Here is a 20,655-nt window from a genome sequence, read left to right as displayed (position 1 = left end):
TGCTCCGGAGTGGCCCTGACAGTGGTGGTTCACGGACCTGCTTCACCGGTCTCTCCTACCCCACATGTGGCTGCCGTGTCGGCCGGACCTTCTCACGAAGTTCGGAGGGGCAGATGGTGCACCCCAACCTCTCATCGTTGTTTGGCGGCATGGCTCCTGAGATAGTGCAATATGGACACTTGAATCTCCCTGAAGATTGCATGACTATACTTAAGGAAGCTAAGAGACCCTCCACTAGGACTTCCTATGCCTACAAGTGGAAGAGGTTCTGCATCTGGTGCACTTCCAAGCATTATGATCCGACAACTTGCAAGGACGCCATCATCCTTCCGTACCTTTTGCATTTGGCTCAGTGTGGCCTTAATTTTCATTCTATTAAGGTCCACCTCGCAGCATTGACTGCGTATAGGAAATGCCCTTCACAGACATCCTTCTTCCAGATCCCTGTGATTAAAGATTTTTTGGAAGGATTAAAGAAAGTGTTTCCTCCTGTTCGGGGTCCTTCCCCATCATGGGAGCTGAATGTGGTGCTGTCCAGGTTGATAAAGAAGCCTTTTGAACCCATCCATAAGGCTTCTCTGCAGCACTTGTCATGGAAGGCGACCTTCCTTGTGGCCATTACATCGGCCCGCAGGGTGAGTGAAATTCAGGCGTTGTGTTGTCAAGAACCTTATACTGTATTTCATGCTGCTAAGGTTGTGATGCGTACTCACCCTAAGTTCCTTCCTAAGGTGATTTCTGATTTCCATGTCAATCAGACCATAACTTTACCTACGTTTTTCCAGAATCCTTCCACTCCAGCGGAAAGGTCTCTTCATTCCCTGGATGTCAGAAGGGTGTGGAAATTCTACTTGGATAAGACCATGGAAATTCGTAGGTCAGACCAATTGTTTGTCAATTATAGGTCGGTCAGGACTGGTCTTGCCACCTCAAAACAGTCCATCTCTAGGTGGATTGTGTCCTGTATTCAGTTATGTTACCAGAAGGCTAACAAGACCTTAGGGGGTAAGCCTAAGGCTCATTCTACCAGAGGCAAAGGAGCTACAACAGCTTTGCTTCGTAATGTTCCCATTGCAGAGATCTGCAGGGCTGCCACTTGGAAGTCGGTCCATACCTTTGCTAAGCATTACTGTTTGGACTCTGATGCCAGAGCGGATGCTCAGGTTGGGCAGGCTTCGCTGAGAAATCTGTTTGCACAGTAGTGGTGTTATCTTTTTCCTCCACCGCCGGATTGGTTGTTGGGATGGGCTTGCCATTCTATTCACTAGATTATGACTATACACAGAGATTCCCTACTACAGAAGGAGTAGTTTCTTACCTGTAACTCCAGTTCTGTAGTAGGGGTATCTCTGTTATAGTCATAAGTGCCCACCCTCCTCCCCGGTGGAGAAAATGGTACTGTACTGTATGCTACTCCAGAAAATACGAAATGTCAAAACTTTGCCTCAAGGTTTCCACACGCTGAATCGATGGGCAATGCTCTATGGATGAACTGGTCAAGGATCTTTACCTGCACTTTTCTTCCTCTCTCACATCTTCCGTACCTGGTCAGGAAGCTACGGCTAACATCACTTACCCTTATCCTGGTGGTTCCTATGTGGGCTATAGAGGCCTGGTTCTCAACGCTCCTTGAAATGTCAGCTGTCCCCCACAAGAAGTTTCCCAACCTTCTCCCTCAGAACCAAGGCACAGTCAGGCACCCGGAACCCAAGCAGCACAATCTAGCAATATGGCTCCTGAAATCCTAGAGCTTGGGTCACTTAATTTACCTCAGGAATGAATGGATACCCTGAAGGAGGTACGCATATCCACTATTCGCAAATTCAGTGCCGCTAAGTGGGAGAGGTTTGTGTATGGCATAGACACCCCCCCCACCACCACCCCCCCCTTAAGGCTGCAGTCCAGAATATTGTGTAGTATGTCCTTCATGTACGGTAATCAGGCATTGCCATTACCTTTGTATGTCTTCAATGGACTGGAGCCGCAGTGTGTATGCTGAGCAGAGAACACTGTTCACTATTCAGAATCCCTATCATCAAGGCTTTTGTGGAAGGACTCGAGTCTCCCCACCAAGCGTTCTGCCTTCCCCAGTCTGGAACCTTAATGATGTCCTCACTAGACGTATCAGCCTAATTTGAACCAATACACTCTTGCCCTCTACCATTCCTGTCTCTCAAGGTCACCTTTCTTGTCGCTAATTCTTTCTTAAGGCGCATTATTGAGCTACAGGCTCTCACACTAGAAGAGTCTTTTTTCTAAGTCCACAAGCAAAGAGTGGTCCGTAGGACTAACACAAAGTGGTGTCCCCTTTTCACCTTAACAGACTGTCATGCCCCATGAATGTTTTACCTTAACCAGCCTCAGTAGCTGAAATACACACTTCATGTTAAACCAACCATCAAGTACTACATTGATTCGACCAAACCCTTACGCAGGACTCAGCAACTCTTTGTTGCTTTCACTAAATCTCACAAGAGCCGTCCTACATCCAAAGCAGGTATAGCCAGATGGATTGTCAAGTGCATAAAGACCTGTTACCTTAGGGGCATAAGAACCTTGCCTGCCCTGCCAAGGCCACATTCCACCCATAAAAATTGAGCTACTATGGCTTTCCTCGGGAATATTCCTATAGCTGACATTAGCAAACCAGCTACCTGCTCAACCCCACATACCTTCATGAAACACTGTGGTGTGGATTTCCTAGCATGCCAAAAAGCTATGGTTGGCTAAATGGTCTTAAGGACTCTGTTTCAAACATCAGTACCATGCATCGTCTGACTACCAACCACATAGGGAGCACTGCTATGCAGCCTGCAGAGCAGGTCTATCTACAGCTACACAATCTATGACTGGACTATGTTAATTACCTTGTAAGCATCCTTTCTTAGAACTTTGTGCAGTAGATTGACATTCACCCACCCGCCTCCCCAGAAGCCAGTGGTTGTTTTAGACGCGCTTTCTTTTCTTTTCACCATTGATTCTCAATCCTTTCTTCACAAGTTCACACACGGTCCAACTTACTGCTCCATCTGTATGCTCACTTGCTGTGTAGAACAATCCAACAACGGAGCTGGTGCCCATGTTTTAGTTTTTCGATGCTGACACGAGACAGATTATTGTCCAGGCTACGGTCCTGGCTAGACTAGATTACGCCAGCTCCCTGTTCCTGGGCGCTAATCAAGCAGAATTAGTTCGCCTGCAGCGGGTACAAAATGCGGCCGCCAGGATGTTGGTTGGCCTTCCGAAGTTTGTTTCTGTACGCCGTACTATCCAGGATCTGCACTGGCTGCCCGTTGGGCAAAGAATTAAATTTAAAACTCTTTGTATTACTTTTAAAATCCTGAAGCTAGCCTCTCCCCCTATTCTTTCACAAACAGTTTGTCACTATGTGCCTTCCAGAGCCCTTCGATCTTCAGGGACAAACCTTGCTGTAGTGCCACGTTTTAAAAAAGCAAGGATAGGCGGACGTTCTTTCTCTGTGATGGCGGCAGCTCTCTGGAACTCCCTGCCTGCCCCTCTTCGCTCCATCCCTGATCTGCTTCCCTTCAGAAAGGCCTTGAAGACCTTCTTATTTTCCACTGTTTAGTCCTTTTTTATGGTTTCATTAATTTCCGTGTTGTGTTTTTTACCATTTCCTAAGCGCCGGGACGCCTCTTGGCTGCGGCATCTGTGCGCTTTATAAAAAAAAATAACATAACATAACATAACATGTGCGTTTCCAACTCGGGGAAGAGTCCTATTTCGTGACTCGGAAGACTTCTTTGAAGAAAAACAAGCTGCAAATGTCAGAGCCCTACACTAGACAGAACATGTGAATCTACAGCACAACAAACTATGACTAGAGGTTTACAGGGTAACTCCCATATTCCTTTAAGAATAAGCTTACATGTATTTACTTTCAGGTGAGGTTAAAGATGCCATTAATCACACTTTTTTCCTTTTCTTACAGCGAAAATTGATTATTGATGATGAATTAGAGTTTTGTGGCGAAGAGCTTCTTTCTGGTGTTTTGAAGTGTAAGGTAAGTTACCTGTTTTCAACTTGTGGTGTTATCCTTCCTTCTGTGCTCATCACTGCGGAAGTGTCAGATTGTGATGTTGTTTCAGATTGCATTGATATAGTTTAACATCTACAATTAGAATTAAAACCAATCTTACCAGGAACATGTAATGAAAGGCCTTTTTTGTTCTTCCATTAAAAAGCAAACATGGGAAAAGTGTGGCAGTCGCGTTAGAGAGGAATTTGAAACTTTCACTTTAGGGCAGCAGGGTCCTCCGGAGTTCCACAATACAGCCTGGTGGTGCAATCTGTTAAGTTTCAGGAATCTTTTATGTTTGCAGCTTTTGAACTTTAAAAGCGTAATTTGTTAGAGTTAACTGATTAGATGTGCTTAGGCATCAGTCTGCTGGCTCAGCTGAGCCTGTTTACAAAGATGTTTGCAGATCCTTCTGACTTAGGCTCCTAAGCCAGAAAAAAGGAGCTGGTGAAATGCATCCACTCTGACCTTATTTAGACTCCTTCAGATGGTTCCCTGGGTCCCCTAAAGCGAAGTAGTTGTTCCTCTTTTTGCTTAAGAGGCCCACAGTAGAATACATCAGCGAGGATACTGGAGTACCAGTCTAGAGTCAAACTGCAGCAATTGTTTTGAAAGGTCTTCTAAATGCATCCTGTCGAGAAACTCGGCAGAGGATAACATTACCACCTTCAATTAAGCCTCTAGTTTAGCAGCAAGAAAGTGCAACACAACTTCATCTACTTCACTGTTGCAGACTTCCATTTTATTTCAAGCCTGTCTAGACTTCCTTCAGGTATCTTTGGTAAAACGTATTATGTTATGTTATTAATCATGTGAGCTTGGCAAATCAAAGTTTTTAAAGTAATGGTTCAGTGATCAAACCAGGCACTATAAGTGACTGTTGGAGGATACTTACCCCATGGTTCAGGCTAAGTATGTTAACTCGAGTGACACCTGTCTTACATTTATCCAACACCTGAGATTCCTACGTAGTCCCATCGGGGTCCAGCAAGGAGCACTGATGCACAATGGGGATCCAAATACTATCGTGGTCTGTAGATCTTTATGAACATGTTCTTAGGATCTTAAACTCTGTCCACCTTCCTGTGAGAAATTGATATACTTTAAGTTCTTACAACAGTATATAATTCTCACTTATTGCTACCCATGAAAATATTTACTTTTGCCACACGAGTTCTCATCTCACTTACAAGACCAATATGACTGTCCACGACTGAGCTCTACATGCACACTGACTTTGTTTGACTCCTGTACTGACAGTCGCTGTTCTCCACTGGAAGCATTCCTCCTGTTCAAACATGCCAGTAGGCTTTACTTGGCTAAATTGTTTAGGAACTGTAGGAAGCTGTGTTTCTGTTGCAGTAAACCCCCTCCCACCCCCCCCCCACATTTTGCCAGATTTCTGATGCACCTTGACTTGATGTGCCCTGGGTCCCTGCCAATCAGGTTCCCAGGGCCTGTTTTCTTTCCCAAAACTGTACCTTTGTAACCCCAATTGACATCATTCTGGACACATGTAAGTCCATAGTAAGAGGTACCATGGGTGCCAAGGGCACTGTGACTAGGTAAGGCCTCTAAGGTCTACAGCACATATCGTGCCACCCTTAGAGATCCTGTACCTCCAGACAGACACACAGCCATTGCAGGCTGTATGTTATGGTGCAGAGAAAAGTGAAGAGTCGATATGGCACACATACCTGTGTGTCATGCCTGCAACCCACTGCCTATGATATAGGTAAGACACCCCTCTAGCTGGGTGCACTGTACCACTGGTGAGGGTATTGTTGCATGAACACAATACCCTTGCAGTGTCCAAGTCTATTCTTAGAAATTGTAAGTGCAGTAAAGCCATAAAACAGAATATAGTCTGGGAGTTTGTCATTAGAAACTCCACTGCACCATAATGGCTTTACAGAATTCTGGGAAGTTTGGTATCACACTTCTCAGCACAATAAACCCACACTGATGCAAGTGTGGGATTTATTATACAGTGCACTCAGAGAGAATCTTAGAGATGGCCCCTGAAAAATGACCAGCCTCTGGTGGGTTCTCTGATTGGTACACACAAGCCTGCCACCACAAGACATGTTTCTGGACCCCTGGGGTGGGATCCTTCCCTCCCTGAGCCCAGAAACAAAGCCTGTCCTGGGCAGAGTTGATCACACCTTCCCCAGGCCAGGAAGAGCCACCAGTGGCAGGGGAGCTTTAAAGGCCATGCCACCTTTGTAACGCGACCCCCAGCCTCTCATGCTATCATGACCAGACCCCATTCCTGTTTCCCCTCCTTTTTGGTGGGCGGGGGGGAGACTGAGACAGGCGGGAAAATTAGCACAGTCCAGAAGGTGCGCCAACACCACCCCTCAGGAGGGCGAGGAGAAGCCCACTCTTCAGTGCCCGCCATCTTGCAGATGGCCGGCACTCTCCAATCAGGAATAGGGATTGTGCCCACTCCGGCACATGGGGTGAGCACTTCAAAGATGTAGTCACCCTAAGGTCAGTAGTCCATTGGCTACTGATCTCGAGACCCCTAAAACGCCCCCGAAATATAGTACTTAGGGGGCAACCCTGAACCAAGAAGACAGATTACAGCAACCTACGAAGAAGAAGGACGAAAGAAGACACCCAGCAGAGGAGACTGCAGAGAAGAACTGATTTGGCCTCAGCCCTACCTGCCCTCTCCAGAGTTCATGCGCCAAAAGATCGACTTGTCCTGCAGCCAGCGACCCCCAGAACCCCTGGGAGGACTGACTGCCTTCAACAACGACTGGATCTCCTGTGATCCCCACTCGGCTTCCTTCAAACATGAAGTAAAAATGATCCTAATGAACAAGTTCTTACCTTAAATGATCAACGATCGTCTGCTTTCTCAAAGATCCAGACTACACTCCTTTTTGCCTAGCAATTGTAAAGCGCAGGGTTGTATGTAATACCCTCTTAAGCATTGTTTGTTCTCATCCGGGTACATTGTTACCATTCAGTTTTGTTATTCTCTGTTACCTCCTCGAAATTTCCCCTCTTACTATGTTGTTCCTTTCATGATGTGAAGCACTCTGATATCTTTGGAGGTTGTGTTTGCGCTATACAAAACTTTATAAATAAATAAACAGCAGCTCTGTTCAAATGAAACACCCAAGAAACAGCCTGCTGCGGACAGAGATACCTGATGCCTGGAACCACCAATGCACCAGACGCCTACGGCCTGAGTCCGAGTGGCCCACTGGTCCCAGCGAGTTTCACCAGTGCTCCAGAGTCTTGAGTCCTCCTCCAGGACTCCCCGACGTTGCCTGATGCATGGAGACCCCGCCCCCAACCACAAGTGGCTGGTAAGGTGAAATCAGATCTCAAAAAACAGCCCTGCATAAACCCCCCTGCGCCCTGGAGAAGAGCACCTGAGCTTCGTCCCAGAGCCCTCCAACTTACCTGTCTAGCTGCTTGTTCCTCACGGAAGACTTTCTAGACCGAGCCTGCAGCCAAAACCAGCACCTCCCATTGAAAACAGGGCACCCAACGGCAAAACAGCACCCTGCACCCAGCCGCTCCTGTGCCGCTGTGGGTGCACTTTGTGTGCTAAATCGGATCCCCCTGTGCCCTGAGCCTAAAACAAGAGCTTTGCTCCCATAACCTTGTGGCCTGCTTGTGAGCAGCCACCAACCGTAGGCCACCTGTTCCCCATTGGATAACATTGGGCCTTAGCACTCTGCACCCGGCCTCCCTAGTGCCGCTGAGAGCTCTTTGAGAGTGCATCCTCGACCCTGGAGAAACCTTGGTTCTAACTCCCTAAACCAAGTACTGACCTATACACGGTTAACTTCAAATCCTCCCTAAGAATTGTATTGACTGCTTTCTTGTGAACATTGTTGTTTGTGGAGTTGGTTTGTATGAAACCCTAAGAAACTGCAAATGTACAAACACTCCTGGACATCCCCCGTCGCAACCACATCTCCGGACACCTGTGAGACCTGCACTGGCTCCCGGTCAACAAGAGAATCACCTTCCGTCTCCTCACCCACGCACACAAAGCCCTGCACAACCAAGGACCAGGATACCTCAACAGCCGCCTCAATTTCTACGCTCCCAAACGCCAGCTCCGATCGACCGGCCACGCTCTCGCCGCCGTCCCCCGCATCCGAAGAGTCACCACAGGGGGAAGGTCCTTCTCCTACCTCGCCGCCAAGACCTGGAACTCCCTCCCGACCCACCTCCGCCTGACCCAGGACCACCTCGCCTTCAGGAAGCAGCTCAAGACCTGGCTGTTCGAGCAGTAGCGGACCCCCCCTCCCCAAGCACCTTGAGACCCTCCGGGTGAGTAGCGCGCTATACAAATGCTTTGATTGATTGATTGATTGACACTGAATTATCTACCTTTTTTCTATGGAAATGTTTCAGTGGGATATCTAGGCATATCACACTGAGTGGAAAAAGTAACTTAAAAAGTAATCTGAAAAGTACTGTACAAAGTAATCTGTAAAGTAACTGTGAAGTAATTTTGACTGTTGACTTATCTGTAAAAAAAGCAATTTCATCCAACTGCATTTCAATTGCATTTCAACTGCAATATACCTGCAAAATATTATTTTACTTACCTGCACCAGGCCTTGCTTGGTTCTAGAAATAAAATAACTAATATATTTATACAAACAAATTGGTCTGAGTTCAGTCTTTGAGTGTCTGACATCATTTCCTGCCTAAGTGTGTACAATAATTGCTTAACACTACCCTCTGATAATGCCTTACTGCTCGCCCACACTACCACAAATAGAGAGTAAGGTATTATCTACTTTAACCTCTGCCATACTTTGGGGTTCCACTGGACTCTGCACACTATAACTTGCTTTGGTATAGTATATACTGAGCCAGCTTCCTACAAGAACTGTGTTCCAAACATCTGCATCCTCTGCTTGCTAACCACAGTTGTGGAGAAAACTGCGGTAGCCTTTGCAGAGCATGTGTATGTACAACCGCACATGCTATGATTGAAAAATTATACTTGCCATGTACCCATCTGTTCGTAGCATGTATAACCCCTCCATGCCCAATGTTGTCATCAGTGATGTCATTACAGGTGTTGTTTTGATGTTATCACCGATGTCATAGAACATATCCTGAGTGATGTAATATGTGAGGTAATTAGCAGTGCTTGGCGAGGGCATTAGTTATTGTTACTTCAAAGAACTTTAACTGGTGATTTTCAGTGGTTTACTTTGTTTAAAAAAGTATTTTTTAACTTACATTTTCACCTAACTATAACGTCACTTTAACCTTTGTTTTTTTTTTAGTCATTTTCTCTGTTTTTTTTAAACGTAAAGAAAGATGTCCATCACCGTGCATGGTGTGGGCTTGGGTTCTTGTGGCTATGGGCCTCACCAACTGACCTGCAAGACCCCAACCCCCTGTTGGTCCCCTACCCTCCGACCCACTAGCTAATACCAACCATAAAGGTGGCACCCCAAGCCACCCTCCTTACTTTCATGACATGCGTCAGATCAGAAGAGGACTGAACCAGCTGTCTGGGACCTGCGAGGATTCCTGAAGGACTGGCTCTGCTCTCCCATGTACCCAGGACAATAAACTAGGTCAGTTGGCTGACCTGCTGTGTGGCTACAGAGAGACCACAAACTAAAAGAGCTCTTTTCCTGGAAATGCCCAGATGACCACTTGCAACAGAACTTGGACTGGACTTTGACTTTTTTTGGCCTCTTCCTGACAGCATGAGAGTTTTTAAGTGCCCTCCCCGAGGTCCTGGGGACCTTAGAAGTGTATTCCTGTGGTTGTTTGAGCACCAGAAGAAAGTTTGGAAGTTTTCAAAAGCTTTTCTTTCAGAAATCTAGAGGGACCTGCAGGAAAAAGTATCTGACTGTTCCATAAGAATTTCAGCTTCGTCCCGTGCAACAATCCCACCACTGCCAAAGAAATGGCCGAGTCCTATTCACGTTGGAACACTTTTTGCTACAAATCTCCAGAGCTCAGGACCAACCTGTTTCAAGTATCCAACATTTGGTTCCACGGCAGCAGCTTCAATTTCAGCAGCAGCTCATTCAAGGAGGATTTTGCCTTTCAAAAAGTAACTAAGTCTCTTTTTGACATCCAGACTTTCACTAGGACCAATCCACTTGGTGTATCTGACCAAGCCGCCATCGCAGTGTGCAGAAAATTGTGCCCAGATCCCGGTTTACTGCTTAGATATACTCTCATTGGAGCTTTGCACTTTTTGGCGCTATTTTTATGTAAATCTTTAAAAAATCATATCTCCAGTTACCCTTATTGGGTTTTGGTCCCAATGGGGTAAAAGGTTTCTGAAGCAACCCTACCCACATTTTCAACAGTTCTTTTTTGCTTACTGCAAACAATCCCACAATGCTCCTCACTTTCAAAATCCAAGATGGTGGAAACCCTTCTCCCCTTGGGCCTAACAAGAGATGTGTCCAGGGTAATAAGCCCTTCTCTGTGGTCACTCAAAACCAGTTCTGGAGGTAGCTTTCCTCCCACTGGGTTTGGTGCCAGCCAGACTAGGGTAAAAAACGGGGGCCTTTCCAGGTGTCACCTAACATTTGTTTGCAACAAGGCGTTCCTCTTTGAAGTTTTATTAAGTTCTTGGGCCCACCCTAACCGGTCTTGCTTGGGGAAGAAAAGACCTCCGCTCACAGGCCGTTGTACCTGCTTTGGGGACAGTTTTAATCCCTAATTCACTCTAAAGACTGGCTACGCAGTTGCTGAGAGTTATTGGGCGAAGGTAAAAAAACAAACAAAAAAAAAAAAACATTTTAAAGTCAGTATAACGAGAAAAAAAGAATACTAAAGGGAGATTCCTTCTTTTAAATGTAAAATATTGGGAGCGGGTAATGCAAGTGCCCTCTCTTCGAGCCAGCAATTTGCCTTGGGGACCCCATCCTCCAGAGCCTATCCAATTTCATTTAAAATAAGTAAAAAACCAATAGGTGGGGGTGCCCCCGTCCTGAGCCATACATTGCAGTGTCCTCTGCAACCCATTCCCCAGGACATGGCTGTGTTGTTCCTGAGTGTGAGAGCACAGGCAGTGAGCACTACATTGCTCCCATCGGAGCTGAGAACAGAAAGGTACCCGCCCGGCATGAGATCAAATCCACCTCCCTGCCTGCGCTGTTGTGAGCAGAGTGCACAGGACTGATACCGGCCATCTCCCACCCTCCCTGACAGGAGCAGAAGGAAAACCTGCTCCTGTGAGTCCAAATGGAAATGGCTGCTGCCTGGGGGTCTTGGGCCTCTCCCTGTTGCACCCAACCAGAGGCAATGTTGTGGGTGCCCGGGTGGAACTAGGGCACCCACCTAAAAAACAAAATGGTTGGTTTCCTCCATCACCCAGGATGTGTGCTGGCTGGGGAGCCGGCGAGGCTGCTGGAGCCTTGAGTCTTCCCTCCCTTACATAAAATTCTATTGTGGGTGACCCAGGAGGTACATCACTCTTAAATTCAAAATGTATTGTTAATGATCATTTAATAAAAACCATTGGGTATAAACACGTAAAACAATTAAACTTCAATCATAGTCTGGGAAGACTTAAAAAATTCATTTGTAAGAAGTGAACATTGACATTTTCCACGATTTCGCTCCGTGAAATATTTTTAATCATAACATAAAAAGGAAGACAAGATGCATTTCATTTCATGTAAAATGTTCCAAGGGAAAGATCAATCAGGTCCTAAAAGGAGCGGGCAGATGGTGACGCGAATAGTTCAATTCATGAGACAATGAAGGGAGTATGAACCTGCGTCATAAGGCTCGGATAGAATTACGTAGTTGAATACTAAATGATAACATGTATCGAGCGAATGTTTCAAGTAAAATCACGGTCTTAGCTTAAAGTGTTGGCATGATGATGTTCAGTTGGCATGCAGTTCAGGAGGAGGTGATGGGGGGTGAAATACTGCCTTGTCAGCCAAGCTGTTGGCTCCATGCAGGCCCGAGCTGCACAGAGTCTAGGGGTTCCCCAAAAGTGTACAGGGCTCAATGTAAAACCCAAAGTGCTCTAATAGTGGTAGTGTGGGTGAGCAGTCTTAGGCCTAACACGGAGTAGTGTAAGACATCTATTGCACACACATGATCATTAATGGACACATGACTCAAGATGGAGATCCAGACCTATTTTATAAAATGATTCTTTGTAGTTTAAGTGCGTTTTTAATCAAAAATACTTTTCACTTTCAAAAATCAACACTTTGAAACGCTTTCACACTGTCCAATGTTATCCAATGGGAAAAGAAATATCGCGGTTAAAAAGGTGAGTATCGAACTTACAATTTCAGTCTTTGGAGCCAAACGTCAGCCAGGGGTCAGGTAAGTACCAAAACTGCACTGCCAGCGGCACAGGGGCGGCCGGGTGAAGAGGTAAAAAAACAGAGTTCAACCCAATGGTTTCCAATGGGGACAGAGGTTGCCTGGATCCACTCTGCTTGCAGGTAAGAAAAACAGTTGGAGGGGCCAAGCTTTTGGGGTACGTTTAAGCACAGGGGGGAAAGGGGGGCACAAAGCAGCACCAAGCATACACCAGCAGCGGCACAGGGGCGGCGACGCTCAGGGTGCAAATTAGCAGTCAAGTGCCCATTGCAAGGATTCTTTGGTCAGCAACAAGGCTGTAGGCCTTAGCGCCGGGACGCCCCTTTGCTGGGGCAGCTACGCGCTCTAGAAAACTTTTAACATAACAGGCGTATCACCTGAGGTTGCTGGGGGAAGACCAACGACAGCAGAGGTACGTTGAGATGAAGTGGGTTGCAGGGGCACAGTTTGGTCGGCTTACCAAGTCCCAGGGGCTTCGGTGCCTTTGGACGTCAGAAAATTCTTACCGGAGCCAGTTGGTGTTGGGGGTGTTTCTGGAATAACACTGCAGGTGCCATCATGGAGGGCAGTAGAGGTCAGCCAATGCTGGACATTGGCTCAGGGTCGCCGGGGAGACTTCACTGCACAGGCGAGCCACTCAGACTCCGGCCGTGGGCTTGAGTGCAGAGTGGGCAAGAGACGCGGATCCGCCTGGACCTGGAGTCTTAGGAGTTGGTTTCTTCTATACAGGTCCGCTGTCCTCGGGAGATTGGCGTCTTTATTTAACCCTTTAACCGCGGCGGAAATTCCGCCGCGGTGCGGGCGAAATAAAAGGTGGGCGTGGTTCGGACGGCCCCCGGCCGTTGTCCGCACACGCCCACCGTAACGTCGGACGGTCCCCGGCCGTCCGACGCATCGAAGGGGTTAAGGCAACAGTCCTCCCAGGGGTTTTGGAGGTCGTTGTTGCAAGACAGGTCGCAGGTTTGTCGAAGATGGAGACAGGCTGATAAGGCTGGGGCCAAGACAGTTGTCTTCTGGCTTCTGCTGCAGGGCATCTTCTTTCTTCTTAGGTCGTCGCAGATCTGGGGTCCAGGTCTGGGGGAGCCACCTAAATACTAAATTTAGGAGGCATTTTAGGGGAGTAGCAGGTAGGGCCAATAGGCACCTCACCTGGAGTGACTACGCCCTCTATTATGCCACCCTCCTGTGGGATGGGGCATAGATCTAGTCCTGATTGGAGGGGTCCCCCTCTAACCTCAAGATGGCGGATACTGAAAAGTGTGCTTCACCCCGCTCCTTCCTTTCCCCCATCCCACCATCTATGGGGTGGGGTTGGAAAAAGTTGGGCACACCTATGTTTTTTAAATTTTTCCACCGGTTTTCCCACCCACAGTAGGGGTGTAAACCAGGGGCTGCCATCTGCTGCTAGCGGCAGCGGCTGGGGGGTCACATTACAAAGGCGGCAGGCCTTTGAAGCTTCCCTTCTTCGAGCACTGGCTCATCCTGGAAGAGGAGGCATGACACCCAGTGGTGGTGGCCACTGGGTAGTTAGAATTGTGTTTTCCAGAGGAAATGTATTTTTTGTGTTTCTAATAACTTTTGTGCCGTTTGATGAATCTCCACTACATTTTACAAAAAAGTGCTACTTTAACTATTTTGTGCATTGAAAGTCTCTGGGTGATCCATCAAGCGGGTCCCAAGAAAAAAAGAGGGCCCCATATTCCCCATTCATTTTTTGATAGGAACTTTAGACATAGCTACAGCCCAAACCTTTGAACATATTTATAGCAAATTTGTCGGAAAGCTAGATCTTGCTCCAGAAAGAATGCTTTTTGTGATTTAGTATAATTCCATTCAGTAGTTTTTATGCAATTAAAAAAAAGTATATATATAGACGCAGAGCCTTTGCGGATCCAACAGTGATGACAACCATCTTAGGACTCGGAACTCGGCAAAATAAAAAATAACTCAGGCTACAACCGTTTTTTTTTTGTTATAACATTTTTTATTGAAGTCAAACTTGTCACATTCAGAATTGCAAATTCATATATTTCCCCATTTTTTGTCCCATTTTTTTAGGACAGCCTCTGGAATTATAGACATCTTTTTCAGCAATCATACATTTGTCCATTTCCGCCACCCAGCCTATTGTCAACGGTCGATCTGCTGCCCCCCACTTCATAGCAATTGCTCTCTTCACCAATGTGTAGCCTAGGGTGGCTAATTGCTGCTCTATTTCTGTAAAGTCAGTGGCCTCCCAAATATTTAGGATCCCCATTAGTGGCGTTAGCATGGTTTGTTTCCCCAGCGCGTCGTGCAGCTTCTCCTTGGCTCTCCCTCACAGGGGTCGTATCTGGAGGCAGTCCCAAAGAATATGATAAAATGCTGCCTCTTGGTTACATCCACGCAGGCATAGTGTGTCCGGCCTTGTTCCTATTTTAGCTAGGGTTACTCCGGTGAGGTATGTTCGGTGCAGAACTTTCAGTTGAATCAATCTAAAACAATGGTTTAAGGCTGCCTTTTCTTGGGGACATTATTGCCGCCTGCCAGTCATCATCTTCAGTCGGCCCTAAATCTGCTTGCCAGCTGTTTTCTAAAAGTGTGGAAGGGGTCTGGCAAATTGTTACACAATTTACGATATGTGAGTGAAATGGCTTTTTCTGGGATAGGTTCCGACTATATCCGGTCATCCAAGGACGATGACTCTGGCAATGTTGTTAAGTCTAGGAGTGCTGTCTCAAGAGCATGGCGAAACTGTAGATATCTAAATATCTCCCCTTGTGCTAGTTTGTGTCTCACTTTTAATTCTTTGAATGTGAGAATCTTACCCTTATGTATGAGATCTCCTATGGTGGATAGTCCAGTGGTTCCCATTTATCAAAACCCATATGGTGACCGAGCAACCCTTGGTGTTGAGAAGATCATAAGGGTGTAGCTTTCGTTAAGACTCCTGTCCAGCCCAGACGCTTAGTTGCCTGATGCCAGATGTTGATCGCTTGAGCCATAGGGCCTAAATATCTCCCTTTACAGGCCGTGGTGTATAGGGCTCCAAGATATCCGTCTCGTCCCGTCTGATATCTTTCCAATCTGTATGCTGGGTTCATAGGATGGCCATACAGCCATTGGTTAATTGCTACCAGTTGTGATGCCCAGTAATATAGCTGTATATCTGGGAGTGTGATTTCCCCGTCATACCACCCCTTTGTCAGTTTACTTTGTTTTTATTAAAAGAGAAACCTGGGTGAATTGTGGCCGGGAGCGTAGGGGGGGGGGCAAATATAAAATAAGGAGAGGCGTACGCCTCCCCCTTTGAGCCTACTAAGGCCTTGAGGACCCCATCCCCCCAGGTCTGCATAATTAATTTAGGGAGAGGTCGGGCAGCCCCCCTCTCTAAGCCTTTAATGGCCGCATCACCCAGAGCCAAAATGTGCATAAAAGGGGAGGTGCTGCAAAGTCTCCCTCCCTGAGCCTTTAAAGACCCCAGGGATCACATCCCCCGGGCCCAGGTAACTTACTGTGCCCTCACTGATGCAGGCAGTGAAACAAAACGTGAATTTCTCCTGCCCGAAGGGAGCCAGCATAGATAGCAGCTCCCTCCGTGCAGGCGCATTGCCGTTTCCCCACACTATGCTAGGAGCCGGCTGGGGCCATGGCCTACAACGTGGTGGTTGGTGGGTGCCTTGGGTGCACCGGGGCACCCAACTATATACTATATAAACTATATACTAAAGGAGGGCCAGTGGAGAGAAAGTCTCTGGGGCCATAATAGGCTGGTGGAGGGCCATGCTTCCTCCTCAATCAATCAATCATAGCATTTTTAAAGCGCACTATTCACCCTAGAGGGTCTCAAGGCTCTGGGGGGGATGCGGCTACTGCTCGAATAGCCAGGTCTTGAGTAGTCTCCAGAAGGTTAGCAGTTCCTGGGTCTGCCGTAGGAGGATGGGGAGGGTGTTCCAGGTCTTGGGGGCGAGGTGGGAGGACGATCTGCCACCGAAGGTCGCTCTTGGGATCCGGGGGACAGAGGCGAGGGCGAGGTCGACAGAGCGGAGCTGGCGGTTGGGGGTGTAGAAGGTGAGTCGACTGTTGAGGTATGCCCGTCCGGTGTTGTGGAGAGCCTTGTGTGCGTGGGTGAGGAGCTTGTAGGTGATCCTCTTCTTGACAGGAAGCCAGTGCAGATCTCTCAGGTGGGGTGTGATGTGGCTGCGGCGAGGGATGTTGAGGATCAAGCGTGCCGTGGCGTTCTGTATGCGTTGTAGGCTTTTCAGGAGTTTGACTGAGGCTCCTGCGTAGAGGGCGTTTCCGTAGTCCAACCTGCTGCTGACGAGGGCCTGGGTGACCGTTTTTCTTGTTTCGGTGGGGATCCACCGGTAGATCTTGCGGAACATGCAGAGGGTGTTGAAGCAGGAGGACGAGATGGCGTTGACCTGCTTTGTCATGGAGAGGGTAGAGTCGAGGATGAACCCCAGGTTGCGTGCGTGGTTGGTGGGTGTTAGTGCTGTTCCCAGTGCGGTAGGTCACCAGGAGTCATCCAAGGCCGGGTTAGTGGAGCCGAGGATGAGGACTTCGGTCTTGTCCAAGTTCAGCTTCAGCCGGCTGTTCTTCATCCACTCGGCGACGGCTTTCATTCCTTCGTTGAGGTTGGTTTTGGCAGTGAGGGGGTCCTTGGCGAGGGAGAGGATCAGCTGGGTGTCGTCGGCGTAGGAGATGATGTTGAGGTCGTGCAGTCGGGTGACGTGGGCGGGCGGTGCAATGTAGATGTTGAACAGTGTCAGGCTGAGGGATGAGCCCTGGGGTACGCCGCAGATGATGTCGGTGGCTTTGGAACAGAAAGGGGGAGGCGGATGCTCTGGGCTCTGCCGGAGAGGAAGGAGGTGGTCCAGTCCAGTCCAGAGCCTTGTCTCGGATCCAAGCGACGTGGAGGCGTGTGCGTAGGGTGCAGTGGCAGACCGTGTCAAAAGCGGCACAGAGGTCCAGGAGGATGAGGGCCATGGCTTCGCCGTTGTCCAGCAGGGCCCTGATGTTGTCGGTGGTGGCGATGAGGGCAGTTTCGGTGCTGTGGTTGCTTCGGAACCCGGACTGGGACGGGGCCAGGATGTTGTTCTCTTCGACTAACATGCAGCCCCAGGGGATAGGGTCCCCGGGACCTTATTAAGCCCGGGGAGTGGGGCCGCACAGCCCCTTACAATTTTTTCTGTAATTTGGTCCTGGGGGATGGGCTCCTTGGAACCTAATTAGGCTCAGGTCGTGGGGCTGCATGCCCCGCCCCTTAGAATTTGACCCGGGGAATGAGGTCCATATTGAGGCTCAGTGGGGTAGCTTGGCCACATCCCCATTACTGTTGAATGTGGCCCCTGCGATGTGGGTGCCTTGGGCTCAAAGGCTAACCTTGTGCTGCGTCACCAAAGGCTGTGCATGGTGTGGAGTTGGCAGCCTACAGGGGGGGTTGGCTGCCTTCGGGTGGGTTACACTCAAGGCCTGCCTGCAAAGGTCTGTGCCCTTTCAATAGTAAATGTCGGTCTGTAAATAACAATTGACTACCACATCATGCTTTAGTAATATATATATTAAAAATGAAAGTGTTTAAATATGAAGTGGGCAATAATCATGCCCCTGCCCTAATGTCAGTGCTATTAGTACCCGAAGTCAGGAGTCATGTACCTTGTATGTGGACTAGATTTTAGTTATAAATGGAGGAACATTCAGTGCATTAAATCCAAGAAGAGTTTTTGTACAGCAGAAATCTTGAACTCACATTTTTAAAGGTGCTCTTACATGTTACAATGAAGAAAAAGATGACTAAGTGAAATAAAATATTTTTTTAAGATAGTTGAGACACGTTCATGGGTCAACCGCATTACAGTTAGAGTAGCTACATAAGGCAGGAAATGTATGCTGTAGGTAGGCCTGTATGAGATTCTGAAGCTGTTACTTCAGTTATTCTATTTTAAATGTTGTCTTGAACATGGTCATCCAGTTGGTAGACTGTGTAGGTACCAGAATGTCTCTGAGTAATTGGCCATTATGTTTAATTTAAATGTTTTTTTCATTGCAAAGACCGCAAGACAAGACTCGTAAACCAGTTTCTTCACGTGTCACAGCTGAAGAGATTTGAAGACTTTTTTTTGCTTAATCCCTAGAGTGTATTTGACGAGTTAGAAGGGGAAGAGATGCGGCGAGCAAGGACCAGATCCAATCCATATGAGATGATCCGCGGAGTATTCTTTCTCAACAGGTGTGCACTTTCATTCCATACCATCAGAATTTTAGAAGCACTCTATTTTCTTTACACTTCTGAAATCTCAAGAATGTTTCACAACATCTGCTCGAGTTTATATAACACTTTACTGTAAATACTCGGTGTACATTTTTTGATGGTGCTCATAATGTTAAATAATACAAAACAGTACAATTACTGGTGCTGATTTAGCATAATTTTATCTGCTGTCCTATGAGTCTTTGTACACATGCCTCTGATTTTGAATGATGCATGTTTTGGTTAGAGTTCGAGTTACTGCTTTAATTTCTCTTCACTCTTATTTGCAGTTTTGCGCTGGGTGCTGAAAATGTTTGACACAGGTTTATTTTTTCCATTATATTTCTGTAGGAACGTGCCCCTTTTTGCCATGGTCACCCCCACTTTTTGCCATATATTCGAAGCGATTTTGGCTTGAAGTGCACAGGGTTCCTGCTAACCAGTGCCAGATCTCTTTCCCTAAAACTGTGAAATTGTACTCCAATTGGCAATACCTTTAGTACCCCTTGTAAGTCCCTGGTAAATGGTACTCTGGTACTTAGAACATCTAGTACTAAAGAGGGTCTCTAAGGGCTGCAGATTGAATTGTGCCACCCTTCACCAAGCACAGGCAGACTGCCACTGCAGGCTACGTTTCTTGGTGCAGACAAAAGTGAAAACACGACATGGCACACATCCCTATGTGCAGTGCCCACAGACACTGTATGCAGCTTGGGTAAGTCACCCCTACTGCAGGTCTTAGAGTCCTAAGTCAGGGTGCAACATACTACATGTGTGGACATATCGGCATGAGCAGATATTCCCCTGTGCTGGTCAGTTCAATTGCTGCCAGCACAAGTATCCAGGGAAGCCATTTTATGTAAATGGACTGGACACTGGTGAAAACAAGTTTCCCAGCTACATGATGGCTTCACTGAAACCAAAGATGTTTGGTGTCAAAAATCTCGTATTAAAAAAACCCATTCCAGTGTTGGATTTATTAATACATGCACCCAGAGTGCACCTTAAGGGTGCCCCCTGAAAACCTACAAACATCTGGAAAATTATTAGAGAGGCGTGTTCACCTTTGAGCTAGTCCCCCCTACCTAAGGAGGGCTACCTGAAGTGAATGCAAAAACTAGAAGTCTGCCACCTTTGTGATGGCATCCTTAGGAATTCTGGGACAGGGTTATGCCCACTTCCCATAGGAAGTGGTCATATAGGGCGTGTAGTGATCCTTGAGGTATGAAGCCCATTGGTTACTACCCTGCACTCCCCTAACATTCCTAAATCCAGACTTTAGGGGAGCCTCTGGCACCAGAAAATAGGGCTGAAGAGCCGAGGAAGAAGCGACGGACTTGGTGCCAACCCTGCTGGCCTGTTCGCTTTTCTGACAATTGTGCCAAAGTCGACTTGCCCTCCAAGCTGCTGTGCTTCCAAAAGCCTGGGATTATTAACATCACTTCTGCCTTGACTCAAGAACACCTGTGGTGCAGAGGAGCTGCTTCCCTCCATCCTGTAGGTCCAAGAGACCTGTGAGGGCTCTTGTCTACCTAAACCCAACACCAGAAAACACCACGGCACCCGAGCCGCCTAGCCGGAGCTGAAGTGGACCAAAGGTGCCAGTGTGGGCCCCTCGGCCCTCCAGAGACAAAAGCCACCTTAGACTTGCCCTCTATGGACTTCTCAACCGCAAGTGTCTCTGATGATGAAAGTCTAATCGTGTCTGTTATAAGGCTGCATGCTTAGTGTTTAGGGCGGTGCATGGACAAGGCCCGGTTCCATTGCAGAATATGTTTGGTTGGTACTCTCCTTCGCGGTCCTTACGCTCTTCTTCGGCTCACCTGCTTGTGGTACCGAGATTCCAGAGAGTGAGGATGGGTGGCCATTCGTTTAGTGTGGCAGCGGCCAAGCTCTGGAACTCTCTACCACCGGCCCTAAGAAGCCAGAGGGACTTTCTCTCGTTTAGAAAAGCCCTGAAAACCCATCTTTTCCCCAGGGCTGTCTGAGCAGTGTTTGTGGTGGTTACGCTGATTCAAGCGCCAGGATGCCCTTGGGGTGACAGGACCGCGCTATATAAGTACACATACATACATAC

The 20,655-nt window shown here is 47.6% G+C and overlaps 1 protein-coding gene across 1 annotated transcript in view; it reads left to right on the top strand.

Annotated features, from left to right (window-relative positions):
• Positions 1-20,655, top strand: part of CMTR1 (cap methyltransferase 1) — a 650,563-nt gene that overhangs the window by 133,006 nt on the left and 496,902 nt on the right. The window contains exons 6-7 of the mRNA XM_078647373.1: positions 3,950-4,021; positions 18,463-18,557. Of these exons, the coding sequence (XP_078503499.1) occupies positions 3,950-4,021; positions 18,463-18,557 (167 nt within the window). The remainder of the gene's footprint in view (positions 1-3,949; positions 4,022-18,462; positions 18,558-20,655) is intronic.

Source organism: Lissotriton helveticus, chromosome 6 (genome assembly GCF_964261635.1).
Source record: "Lissotriton helveticus chromosome 6, aLisHel1.1, whole genome shotgun sequence".
NCBI classification, from domain to species: Eukaryota; Metazoa; Chordata; class Amphibia; order Caudata; family Salamandridae; genus Lissotriton; species Lissotriton helveticus.
This window is presented reverse-complemented; position numbering and strand designations above follow the sequence as displayed.